The sequence below is a fragment of the Amaranthus tricolor genome, chromosome 9 (genome assembly GCF_026212465.1).
Source record: "Amaranthus tricolor cultivar Red isolate AtriRed21 chromosome 9, ASM2621246v1, whole genome shotgun sequence".
Taxonomy (NCBI): domain Eukaryota; kingdom Viridiplantae; phylum Streptophyta; class Magnoliopsida; order Caryophyllales; family Amaranthaceae; genus Amaranthus; species Amaranthus tricolor.
The window spans coordinates 28,507,812-28,521,287 of NC_080055.1; the positions used below are offsets into that span (position 1 = coordinate 28,507,812).

Consider the following 13,476-nt stretch of genomic DNA (forward strand, 5'->3'; position numbering starts at 1 on the left):
TTGTGAGAATATCAGCTAGTTGGTCTGTAGATCTAACAAATGGAAGGCAGATGACCTTGCTTTCTAGTTTCTTCTTGATAAAGTGTCGATCAATCTCTACGTGTTTCGTTCGGTCATGTTGGACTGAATTTTTGGAAATGCTTATTGCTGCTTTGTTATCACAATATAAAGGGCTTGCCTGTGCCTGGAGGAAGCCCAGCTCTCCTAGGAGTTTCCTAATCCATAGGACCTCTGTAATTCCTTTTGCTATCCCCCTGAATTCTGCTTCAGCACTGGACAAAGCAACCACCTTCTGTTTCTTACTTCTCCAGGTGACTAGATTACCCCCTACAAGGGTGAAGTATCCCGAAGTTGACTTCCTGTCGTCCCGATCACCAGCCCAATCAGCATCTGTGTAACCAATAAAGTCAAGGTTATCATTCTTTGCGTAGAAGACTCCTTTATTACTAGTTCCCTTTAAGTATCTCAGGATCCTCAGAACTGCTACCATGTGTTCCACTTGAGGTCGATGCATAAATTTGCTTACAATTCCTACTGCGTAGGCAATATCTGGTCTTGTATGGGATAGGTAGATCAGTTTTCCCACTGTCCGTCTATAACGATCTTGATCTGTTGCTTCTGCCCCTTCAATAATTCGTAGACCATGATTAGCTACCATAGGAGTATCTGCTGGCTTGCAATCTAACATGCCTGCTTCTGCTAAGAGATCTAAGATGTATTTCCTCTGATTGATAAAAATCCTCTTCCTTGATCTTAGGACTTCTATTCCTAGGAAGTATTTTAGTTGTCCCAAATCCTTCATCTCAAACTCTTGGAATAATTTGCTCCTAAGACGATCAATTTCCTTGGAATCGTTTCCGGTAATCACCATATCATCTACGTAAATCACGAGGCATGTAATTTGTTTTCCACTTCGCCTGAGAAATAGAGTATGATCTGAGTTGCTCTGTTTGTAGCCAAATTTCTTCATTGCTGTAGTGAATCTCCCAAACCATGCTCTAGGGGATTGTTTTAAGCCGTACAGAGCTCTTTTAAGTCGACACCCTTCTCCTTGGCTATACTCATTTGAATACCCTGGTGGTGGCTTCATGTATACCTCTTCTTCAATCTCTCCATGTAAGAAGGCGTTCTTCACATCAAATTGAAACAGAGGCCAATCTTTATTTGCTGCTACTGAGAAGAGGACTCGAATGGTATCAATTTTAGCCACAGGTGAGAATGTTTCCGAGTAGTCTACCCCGTAAGTTTGTGTTACCCTTTAGCAACAAGCCTAGCTTTATACCGCTCTAGGCATGGCCACGGGGCGGGTTACCCGGAACCGAACCGGTCCCGAACCGCTTGGAACCGGATCCGGAACCGGAACCGTTTGCAACAGGTTCCGAACCGCCTCGAACCACGAAACCATGAAACCGCCGGAAAAAACCGTCGTGAACCGGGTAAAAAACCCGCGGTTTGGAACCGGAACCGGTCCAACGGTTCCATGGAACCGGTTCTGGAACCGGAACCGGAACCGGCTCAACGGTTCCGTGGAACCGGAACCGGGACCGGTCCGGTTGAACCGGCCCACCGGTTCCATGGAACCAGTTCGCCAAAAGTTATCGTTTATGACCATTGAACTAGCCGTTGCATTTTTCATTATAAATACTCATCAATTTCAATCATTTTCATTCACAACTCATCTCTTCTCCTACTCTCTCTACTTAATTCTTTAATTACGCAATTATTCTCTTAATTAAATAATTAGTCTTTTAATTATTTCTTAATTTAGTTAGTTATATAATTAATTATTTATTTATTTCTTAATTCTATATTTCTATTATTACTTCAATATTATCAATCATGTCTTCATTTTTGAAAAAAGCCACAAAAAAAGTTACTAAAGTGGCAAAATCATTGGGAGGTTCCAGTTCATCCAAAAGAAAGGCCACTTCTACTCCGTCGGTATCAACAACACCTTCCATTAGTAATTATAATTATGAACATAATTATCCGGAAGGGTACGACCCGGAGTTACATAATTATGCAGAAGAAATGGAAAGAGAAATACAAATTGATGAAGAAGAAGAACAAGAAGAGGAACCAACGACCCCAATTGGGATAAATATATCTCGACAGTCATCAACAAGATCACATGAAGAACAAGGAGAACAACAACAACAAAGACAAGCTCGTGGTAAACGAGTCAATTTCCAAACTATCGGTTAGTTTTATAATTTTATTCTTCAAATTAATTAAACTTTAAATTATTTATTTATTTAATTATAGTTTTATAATTTTAAATTATTTATTTAGATGAAGATGAACCAGTAAGACAACCTTTTCCGGCAATGCCACCTCCCAGTGGTAAAGCTGTTTCACATGTGTATATTTCACAAAAGAACCAATCGAGAATCCAGATATTTTCTTATGCACTTGTCAAATTTGTGAAAGTCAAGGAGTAAAGCCCTTAGTTTCATACAGTTTCGCCAGAGGTAAATACTTTTTAAGTTTTTTATACATACTGACATACATAATACATTGATACATTATATATTCATATTTTATAAACATTTATTTATTGTGTTTTGTGAATACGTGTTAGGTGGTGGTACGGGATCTTTTAACAAACATTTGGCAAAGAAGCATGGAATCACAAAAGAAACTCATGCAGCAAGCGGGAGCGGGACCACAAGTGGAAGCCGACAGACACAATGGGACATTCCCATCACAGGTATGCCTTTTAGATACAATCGTAATGACATGATTGATGAATTTTCTAGGTATGTAATTTGTGATGAATTGCCTTTTAACCACGGTGAAAGTAGGGCATACGAGCGTCTCAATGGAAAAACTTTGCAACCACAATATAGAGCAATCCCTAGGAGCACTCTTAAAAGACGCACAATTAAATTATACGAATCAATGCGCTATGAATTAGTTGAAATGTTTAAATCGTTTAATGGTAGGGTTAGCATAACAACTGATATTTGGTCTGCTCCCCCACATTTAGAACCTTATATGTGTGTAAGAGCACACTGGATAGATCGAAATTGGATTATGCAAAAAAGAATAATTGCTTTTGAGACAATGCCAGAAAGACATACCGGTGAAAACATAAAATATAGATTAGTAGAGATATGTAGAGAATGGAACTTATTAGATAAAATATTTTGTTGTTCAACTGATAATGCAACCGCGAACATTAAATGTATAGAACTTTTGTTTAACGAACCTGCTTTTAGTTTAATCCTTGGGGGTAGCTTATTACACATACGTTGTTGTGCGCATATAATTAACTTATCTTGCCAAGCAGGCATAAAACAATTAAGTGATTTATTAGAACCAATTAGGGATATATATAGTGAAATGGCTTAGGATCGGAAAGATAAAAAGACGATATAAACAATTATGTGACCAATACCAACTTAAAAAAGTGTATTGGTCATTAGATACTCCTACACATTGGGGCTCAACCAACGATTTATTAAGAAAGGCGATTGCTTATCGCCCAGTAATAACACAACTATATAGTGAGTGTACAGATAGTTTCATAGCTGATGACACTTGGGAATTAGCTATAGGTGTACATAACATATTAGAAGCGTATGACCACGCGACTAAGATTTTTTCTTATGTTTATGAACCGAACGTTCACTTAGTAATAAGTGAATGTATTACTATTTTTTATCATCTCCTTAAATATACACATGAAGATACTAACCCAAAATTGAGGCCGATTCTTGCAGATATGATGGAAAAATGGCAAGCATATTTTACCGATTTTCCTTATATTTATGGAATCGCAACCATTTTGGACCCACGTTTTAAAACTGAGGTCCTTACTAAAGTAATAGGATTTTATTACCAATCGTTAGATCGCCCGTCTACTGATGTACATAATTATGTAGGAACATGTAAAAAATATTTAGCAGAACTCTATGATTTTTACGCTAGTGTATATAACCCGAAACGCGATATGTCTAGGCGTGCTAGCGTTTCGGCACGTCCCTCTTACTATAATTCGGTAATAGCTAACATAATGACTCAAGATGATAGTTTTGTAGGATCATCTTCTTCTTCCTCGACCTCATATTTAGAACTAGATAGTTATCTTAAACACCACTTTGAAATAGACCAAAGTATCTATGATATTTTGGAGTGGTGGAAAGAAAATCTGTTAAATTTCTCATTTTATCGAGAATTGCAAAGGATATCCTTGCAATTCCCGCGTCAACAATTGCGTCGGAGTCTGCTTTTAATGCAGGTAGAAGAGTTTTGGACGAAAAGCGATCTCGTCTTGCTCCACATAGTATTCAAATATGTGTTTGCAAGAAAGATTGGGATCAAGCGGAGATTCAAACACAAGGACTAAGGAATGATGATGATCAAGATGACGATGATGATCCATGGATGATGATGGATACATCTGCATCATCGTCAGGAGGAGAGTCAGCGGAAGCATCTAATCAACCACATGATGATGACGAAGACGAATAGGATCAATCCGACAAACGACAACGATAAATCAACATTCAACAACTATAAATAAAAGGTATGATAAAGAACTACGTGGGCTTTGATTCCTTCGGGATACGTAGGCAGCTTAGTATTCATTTGGGTACTAGGTTCAAGTCCATTTTCTCCCTCTTTTTTTATTAATCATCTTTATCGACATTATCATTGATTCGTTTCTTATTAATTTATTTTTTTCATTCTTTTTAGTAAATATTTCAATAACGATGACAACTTGACATGCAATGAATTTCGCTAATAATCAAGTAATCATCAAAGGTACGTTCGCGATATTATAGTATTTTTTTATTATATAAATATTTAAAGAAAAAATAAAAATGGAACCGATGGTCCGACCCACCCGTCCCGTGAGTTGGAACCGCCGGAACCGCCTCATGAACCGCCAAGGAACCGTTTGGAACCGCCCGGAACCGGAACCGTTCGCGACAGGTTCCAAATGGAACCGGAACCGGGTGGAACCGGAACCGGATGGAACCGGAACGGAACCGGACCAACCCGGACCGTGGCCATGCCTATACCGCTCAATGGATCCATCAGCATGATACCTGACTGAAAAAACCCATTTACAGTCAACCGTCTTCTTGTCACCTGGTAATCTGCAATTTTCCCAAGTTCGGTTTTTCTGGAGAGCCATGATCTCTTCATCCATAGCTTGCTTCCACTTTGGTTCTTGGAGGGCTTCTTCAATGGTTTTCGGAATGGCACTGGAGTAGAGAGATGCATTGAAGGCAACAGCTGTTTGTGATAGTTGTTCATCATCCGGTCTACCGATAGGATATCGGGATCTCTGGGATTCATACTCAGGATCATATCTCTTTGGGGGTATTCCTCTTGTACTTCGAGGGGACAAATTAGATTTCCTGGGAAAAAAAACCCTACTTGGCACAATAGAGTCAGTGGATACATCAATGAAAGGAGAAGTAGAACTCGGTGTCACCTCTCGTTCGGCTGGATGCTCGGGGCCAGGATGCTCAGGGACTGGAGTAGTAGTCTGAGGAGATGATTCAGTAACAATGTCAGTAGCAATATCGGTGGTAGTGCCTACTTGCTCCTTGGGATCTCGACTGTCAGCCAAGGGATGAGTCAACCAACTGAGATCCTCACTCATACTCTCCCCCTGAGATCGAGGTTGGGTGTAGTAGGGGGAGTGTTCTAGGAAGTCACAGTCCATGGTGGTATAAAGCTTGTGATGGATAGGATCATAACAGCGATAGCCCTTTTTCGTAGTGCCATACCCAATAAATACACATCTTACTGCCCGGGGGTCGAACTTAGTGCGGGCGCGTGATGGAAGATGGACATACACAACACACCCAAAGACGCGAGGAGGAAGGGAGTGAGAAGAGGGAACAGGAGTATACGAATGGAGTGTGGCAAGAGGGGTCTGGAAGTGGAGGGTTTTTGTAGGGAGCCGGTTGGTAAGATAGGTAGCAGTAGCAATGGCCTCAGGCCAAAAGTGTACAGGCACATGAGTGTCAAACATTAGGGCCCGTGCTACCTCAAGGAGGGTACGGTTTTTGCGTTCAGCCACCCCATTTTGTTGTGGGGTGTCGGGGCAGGAAGTTTGGTGGATAAGGCCATGGTCAAGAAAAAATTGTTTCATTGCCATTGAGATATATTCACAACCATTATCCGAGCGAAGAATTTTTGGTTTTGCATGGAACTGAGTGAGAATCATGTTATAGAATTGGACAAAGACATCAAAAACCTCAGATTTGTGCTTCAAAAAATAAACCCAACACATTCGAGAATAATCATCAATAAATAACACAAAATATGAAAAACCATGATTGTCAGTATGTGGTGCTGGGCCCAATACAACAGAATGTACTACATCAAAGGGTTTGGGAGCACGAGTATTTCCAGGAAAATAGGACTGCTTATGACTCTTCGCTAAGATACAAGTTTCACAATCGAGGGATGCAATACAGTTCTTGAGAGAAGGAAAGAGTTGTTTTAGATAACCTAAGGATGGGTGACCCAAACGCCGATGCCAAGTACGCAATTGGTGAGCAGGAGATCCATGAGCAAGCATTGCACCACCTTTTTGAATTACCTCATCAACATAGTATAGGCCACCTCGTTCAGTACCACGCCCAATGATCGTCCCCGTCCGAGCATCCTGTACAACACAATGACCAGAGGTTAAAAAAACAGTACAGTTTAAGTCCTTTGTTAACTGACTGACCGACAATAATTTATGAGACAAATTTGGAATGAGCAAGCAATTTTTGAGATGAAGGGAGGGAGAGATATTGACAGCTCCAGCCTGGGCAACCGGTACACATGCCCCATTAGCAGTTTGGATGTGGGTGCGGTTAGTAGGATGGGTGTATACAAAGTCACTGGGGTCGAATGTCATCGTATCTGTTGCCCCACAATCAAAGATCCATTGAGAGTCATTGTTATGTCCAAGAAGACATTTGGGATTGTTAGTTTGTGGGCTGGAAGTGGAACTGGGCTTGGGTTTTGATTCTGGGCCGGATTGTAAAGAGTTGGAGGGGTTTAAGGGGGGTGTTAGGGTTTGAGGGCTATAAAAGGGAGGTGGAGGGGTATTTTGGCATTTGACCTTCCCTTTCCCTTCCCTTTGGCTGACGGCTCTTCTTTCTCTTTCTTCCCACTTCTGATTCTCACCATTTTTAGATCTATCCTCTGATATTACTGTTGCTTCTCCTTCCTCTGTGCGCCATTCTCCTAGTTCACCTGAGTTTTGACATGATGTCGGCTGATCTGTGGTACTGAGGTTAGCCTTGCCGCCGGTCCGGCTAGCCGGTGCCTTGGTGGCGGCTCTCCTCTTCTGTAGATCGTCCCACCACTCGGGGTATCCCACAAGTTTGAAGCACCCCTCCTTGGTATGCCTGGAACCGCCACAGTGAGTGCATCGGAGTTTTCTCCGGTCATCATCTTCTCGGGTTCTTTGGAAGGGTTTGTTTCTCGTGGATAAACCCGAGCCAATCTCTGAGGGACTCGTTCCCGATGATGAGACGCCGGTCATGATTTGCCGGCGTGTGATTTCTCGTCTGATTGATGCGTATGCCGTTTCCACCATCGGTAAAGGTTCACTATTGAGAATGTCCCTTTTTTCTTTGTCAAGACTATCATTAATCCCTGTAAGAAATTGATAGAGCCTCTGTCTTTGGATGTATTTGTTGAATTCTGTTATATCCTGTGGGCAATTCATCGGATTTGGCATTCTTCTATCTATTTCTTTCCATAACATGTTGAGCTTACCGTAGTAAACCTCGATAGTGTCGTTGTTCTGCTTTAAGGTTGCTGCCTTTGAACTCAAATCGAAGATTTGTAGTTCATCCCTACCACATCCTAAGAGGCCTTCGATCCCTTGCCATAGGCTGTGTGCTATTGTGTAGTCCAGGAATTGATTGACGATGTCTCCATCTATGTTCTCGATTATCCACGCGATGACCATGGCATCTTTTTGTGCCCATTGGTTATAATTGGGGTCTGATAGTGGTGGGGGTCTGGCAGTGATGTGACTGAGCCGCCCCCGGCCTCCAATTGCAACGTGCATTAATTTGCACCATTTTGTATAATTGTGGTATGTGAGTTTTTCTGAGATTTTGAATGATGTTGGGTTTTCGGTTTGGTTGGTTGAGTTGTTCATTTTCTGGAACATCTGAAACATTTGTTCCATTTGTTCCATAGACATTAAGGTTTGCTGTGTTTGTTTTTCTGATGAATCAGCCATTTACAAGGTAAGAACAGGTAAATGATGATGCCTTTCCGGATTCGAACCCTAAGGCTCTGATACCATGATAATTTGATGAATTCTGGTGTTGGTTTTTGTGGAAAAAATATTCTGATATATTATTTCATTCCTTAGAAGCATATCATATATATACATGAGCATTTGTTCAAAATGTAGTAACTTCTAAGAACATGGGTAACTGCCTAATATGTAACTACCTAAAACAAATTAACTGTAATGAATAAACAAAGTAATTGTAAATAAACTGCTTTCCAATAGTATTAAATTAACCGTTAATAATAAACATTTACAAAATATTAAATTTAATTTAATTTTGTGATTATTGTGATAATTAGAGAATATTCCCTGTACCTTTAAGATTTTGTTGCATTTTACCTTTTTATTTATTCAATATATAGATTCAATCGTGAATATCTTTAATTAAATTATTATATAAAAGTTATTAAAAGTTAATATCAATAATTCTTGCATTGAGATGAATAAACAAGATTTTACTTGACTATTTTTTAACTTATTAATCAAGAAGAAAATACAAATCAAAACCAATAATTGATGAATATTGCCCAAAAAGCAAATGATGCAAAATGTTTAAAATAAAGATAGTATATATCGATCTATGTAAAAAATTAAACTTTTTTTAGTCTTTTGCTATTTCTAAATACTTACTTTGCATATTAATTAATTTTTAGTTAGTAAAAAAATAAATGACACAAATTTTAAAGTAGCATAATCAACTGCATAGCTTGCATGATTGTGATGGTGGGCTTTAAAGAATTTTCCATACTTAGTCCATAATAGAATGAACGGTTCAACATAAATTTTTGTGTGAAACGCTTTATATATATGAGTTGAATAGTCTAATTATTACATTATTAAAATATAAACTCTTTATTATAAATTTGTTTCACCGAGAACGGTCTCTCAAAAGTAGTTTGTCACTCTTAGGCAAGTAGTAATTGGACTTTTTACTTTTTATTTAATGTATGATGCTTGTTAATTTTGCTATTTGTTTTGGTTCCTATCAAGGGAAGATTAACTCAATTTGTATTTTAGTTTATTTTAATAATTAGTGATGAAAGTCAAGGTTGTTTATTAAATGTCAGTAGTTAATTTTATGTAAATGAAATAATTTTACATTGGTTTTATTACTTTTAATGAAATTATATGATTGTTTTCATAAGTCGATAAGCAAACAGAATATTTCAAGTGCCAAGCTGTGTTTAAGTTTCTGTCTAAATAAAATGAGAAAATGTGAATTTAATAAGTTTATATATGTTGCTAATTTAATTACAAATTTTTATAGTAGTTTTCAATTTATAATGCTTTTTCATACGAATCATTAATCGATCAAATTTTATTTATAAACTTTGAAAATAGTCAAACTATAAAAATAAAAAATAACGGCAAAAAGTCACTACTACGTATGTTTTATTACATCATTCCTAGCTTATTCTTCAAGTTAAAGCCGATGATTTTAGCAGCTATTGAGTTCACATCAAGATGGTTTAACTCATCAAATGGAGGCTCCAGATTCTGCAAATGTATAACCATCCAACTTAATACAAACCCATCATACTACAATCAGTCAACCACTATTACATAATTCTTATGAAAGACAATCTCTTTGAGAAACCAATTTTAATTAGACCGGCCAATAAAAGAAAATATTGAGTAAAAATAGGTGTTATTTTTAATGGGTTAGACATGAGAGTTGTCTCTCAGAGAGTCAGTCTCTCAAGAGACCAACTGTTGATAAAAATTGAATGATCAAGATGTCTAAAGTTGTTACTCTTTTTATCTCATGAAATTTGCTCAAATTTTTTTTAATTTGTTTCACTAAATTTATCTTACTTATATTTTTAGACATAACAAACTCTTTAGTTCACATTACACATTTGATTAACTTACATTTTTTTCATCCCATTCATGCATTCCAAAAAATACCAATATATGATCAATTTACATGGTTTTTCCACAAAGTGCCTATGAAGTAAATTCAAGGGACATTAAAAGTAATACTCATCAATGGCTTACCAGCAAACTAATGTATGTAGTATCCCCATTTGTGATCACAAAACTTCCTTTTCTTGGCTGAAAAAAAAGTGATTTAAGAGTATGTCAGAAATTTATTTTAAATGAAAATTGCATGTTAACATGAATAAACTATCTTAATTACTAAAGAAATATTTATCAACTATTATAGTGAGAGACTATCTCTCAAAGAGACGACTTCAAAAGGAATAGTCCACATTCTTGTTTTCTCTTTAATTTATATTAAATAGGCTAGTTAGTTCATATATCTAATGCCTCTCTCGAAGAGACCGTCACTCACAACAATTTGTGAATATATAGTCACTACTTAGAAGTCTTCATAAGCAATTATAGGCTATAGCAATTACTTGATCAGTATTCAGTACCAAGGAAATATATAGTCCCTACAACATAATTTGTTTTTAGTAGGATATATTTAATGTCATTACTTTAAGTTTTTAATATATCTATTGAATTTAGAGACATTTATCAGACCTGTTAGCAACATAATAAAAAAACATACTAAAATTTTTTGCGATATAGAATTTAGTGATATTTCTCATAAGTGTTACTATAGACTGTAGTAATATTTACATATGCTACTAAAGGATAAATAAAGTGTCACTAAATTACTTTAAAGTGGAACTTAAAATAAAAAGCAACAATTTCTATACTAAAAATATAAATTAGTAGTATTTTTCTAGATCACTAAATTTATTATTGCGAAAAGTTAAATTTATTGTAGCTAGTTTTTATTTAGTGAAAGAACAAAATATAAAGTATAATTTTTCCAACTAACCGAGGACATAGGGTTAATCTCCACTGTAATATAATCACGAACACCAATAAGCCACAAGTATTCCTTTACATGTTCGGCAGTCTTCTGGAATATTGGATCTTCAGTACTGTTAACAGTTAACACAAACAAATAGAATTAACAACATAGAACATTAGAACATGATAAGCACAATCAATTGGAGCTACAATTCTAGCTAGAATGTACGTCAGGAGCGGATGAAAAATTAAAAAAATTTTAAAAGCATTGTACAATTTCAATGATCATAATATTTTTTTAATAATTTCATATTTTTAGATACTAAATATATGCTATAAAATTTAATATTGAAGTCTCTAATTTTTTAAGGTCTTGTGCGGTCGAACATATTGAACATATTCAAATTCTATCAAATAAGTTCAGATACTTAAATACGTTTTCTTTCTGAATAGTATTTTTTAATTATGTGTTTAAAAGGACAGAAAAATAAAAAAATCACACAAGAAATTAATAAGTTTCATTATCAAAGTGATAGTTTCATCCACTAAGATTATTTCATCATTAATGAAGATTATAGAAACAAAATGAATCAAAGAAAACTCTCAATTTTGTGTCTCTCAATTGAATTCTCCCTTTTTTCGCTCTACTCGTTCTACCGTTCTAAACCCTAACCTATTTCATGACGGCTGACGCCCTCATTTGCAGAAATTAGGTTAAAAACAGAACAAAAAAGGAAAAAAAAAAAAGCGTAACAGATCAATGAAAAACCCAGAAAAATTTTGATAAAATAAATAATACAAAATACATCAATAATAATAACCAAGAATTAAAAGACCCAGATTTAGATCTTAATCTTTAGTTTATTAAAGGAGTTAATTATTTCATACCCATGTTCAATAACAACGATCTTTCTAGGCGGCGTACTAGTAATGTTAGAAGTAGAATCATCATCACCATCATCATCATCATCATCATCATCATCATCATCATCTTCATCATCATCATCATCTACATTAGTGATAAGTACTTTCTTAATGCGATCAATTATAGATGACATGACAACTCCAGCATTCTGATAAGACGATGAATGTTGATTTTCATAAAGTTGAGATTGATCATCGTCTTGATTATCATCAGTTGTTGATGAGAATTGATTCATTTTAGTGAGGATATTATTAAGAATCCCAGACGTTTTAGGGTCACAAGAATAACAGTAGGCCCTGCAAGTAGGGAGATTAGGACCGAAGGCAGACCATGGAGTAATTTTTTGGCATTTATGGCAGAGAACAGATCGAATATGGTTAGAAAGATCAGAGTTGGTTTCGTGAAGAATGGTGTCGCATCGCCAGCATAAGCTGTTTCTGTCAATTTGACAGTATGTCCATGCCGTTAATTCGCAATTCTTGCATTTTACATTCCACTCTTCCATTTTAATTTCTTTCTTTTTCTTTTCGTTGATTCTTTGATTTGGGTTTTAGAGAAAATATTTATTTATTGAGAGAGAAACTGAGCAGTGGAATGAAGATTAGTAAATACTACGACCCCTCTTTATAGATTTAGCAATTGATTTTAAAAATGGAATTTTATTAATAACTACTTTTTGTGAGATATGCTCTCTCAATGAGATAATCTCAACATAAAAATACCACATTCTTATTTTAGCCTGTTTTGTATGAGACTGTCTAACAGTGAGACGACCTCAAACAAAAAGTCCATAAGTTAAAAATTTCTATTATTGGCTATTTAACCCAAATACGAGGCATGTTTCACGGTGAGACCGTTTCATACAAGAATTTGTGTTCTTATTTTTCTTCACAAATTGCTGTGAGAGACGGTCTCTCCGAAAGACGCACTATTAGATTCATGGGTCAAATAACCCAATTAATGCAAATTAAAGAGAAACTAAAAATGTAAGCTTCTTGTTTTGAGGTTGTCTCTAAGAGACGGTCTCTCACAAGAGTAGTTGTTTTCTCTTTAATTTGTAGTAAGTGAGCTATTTAGCCCATATATTTAATGCGTCTCTTGGAGACACGGTCTATTTTTCTTCTATTTTGTTTGAGTCTTGTGTATAAACCTAGCCAAAATATATAATGTTAACAGAGCTGAAGATTTTTTATGAACTGAAAATAAAAAACTGGTTCTTCCATAACAAAACAACTTCCACCATGTTAATTAATATGCTCTAACTCATATTAATTGATCCATTTGCAATATCTTATTGTAAACAATAAGAAAAAGGATTTAATTGTGTTGTTTCAACTTAATTAATGATGCTCAATTTATGATATATCTTTAAAAGGTACATAGTGAACAATTCAATATCTAAGAATACTCTCTCATACACCAATTATACAATATATACAAGACTTGGTAACGTTTTGACTTATGAAAGTTGGAGGACATCTTAACACCTCAGTTCTTGAAAAGTTCT

The 13,476-nt window shown here is 36.1% G+C and overlaps 1 protein-coding gene across 1 annotated transcript; it reads right to left on the bottom strand.

Annotated features, from left to right (window-relative positions):
• Nucleotides 1-9,657: 9,657 nt before the first annotated feature.
• On the bottom strand, nt 9,658-12,503 carry LOC130824145 (uncharacterized). The gene is made up of 4 exons (XM_057689035.1): nt 11,933-12,503; nt 11,070-11,175; nt 10,274-10,330; nt 9,658-9,772 (listed from the first exon to the last, which is right to left on the bottom strand). Exons 1-4 carry the CDS (start codon nt 12,472-12,474, stop codon nt 9,671-9,673), a joined length of 807 nt encoding a protein of 268 aa, XP_057545018.1. The 5' UTR covers nt 12,475-12,503; the 3' UTR covers nt 9,658-9,670.
• Between the last annotated feature and the right edge of the window lie 973 nt (nt 12,504-13,476).

What these genes read in the sequence shown, in the direction of transcription:
- LOC130824145 (XM_057689035.1), bottom strand. Translation starts at nt 12,474, where the DNA reads ATGGAAGAGTGGAATGTAAAATGCAAGAATTGCGAATTAACGGCATGG. An exon ending in AGATTAACCCTATGTCCTCG is followed by an intron (nt 10,331 to 11,069) that starts GTTAGTTGGAAA and finishes CTTTTTTTTCAG; the next exon opens with CCAAGAAAAGGAAGTTTTGT. An exon ending in CTACATACATTAGTTTGCTG is followed by an intron (nt 9,773 to 10,273) that starts GTAAGCCATTGA and finishes ATACATTTGCAG; the next exon opens with AATCTGGAGCCTCCATTTGA.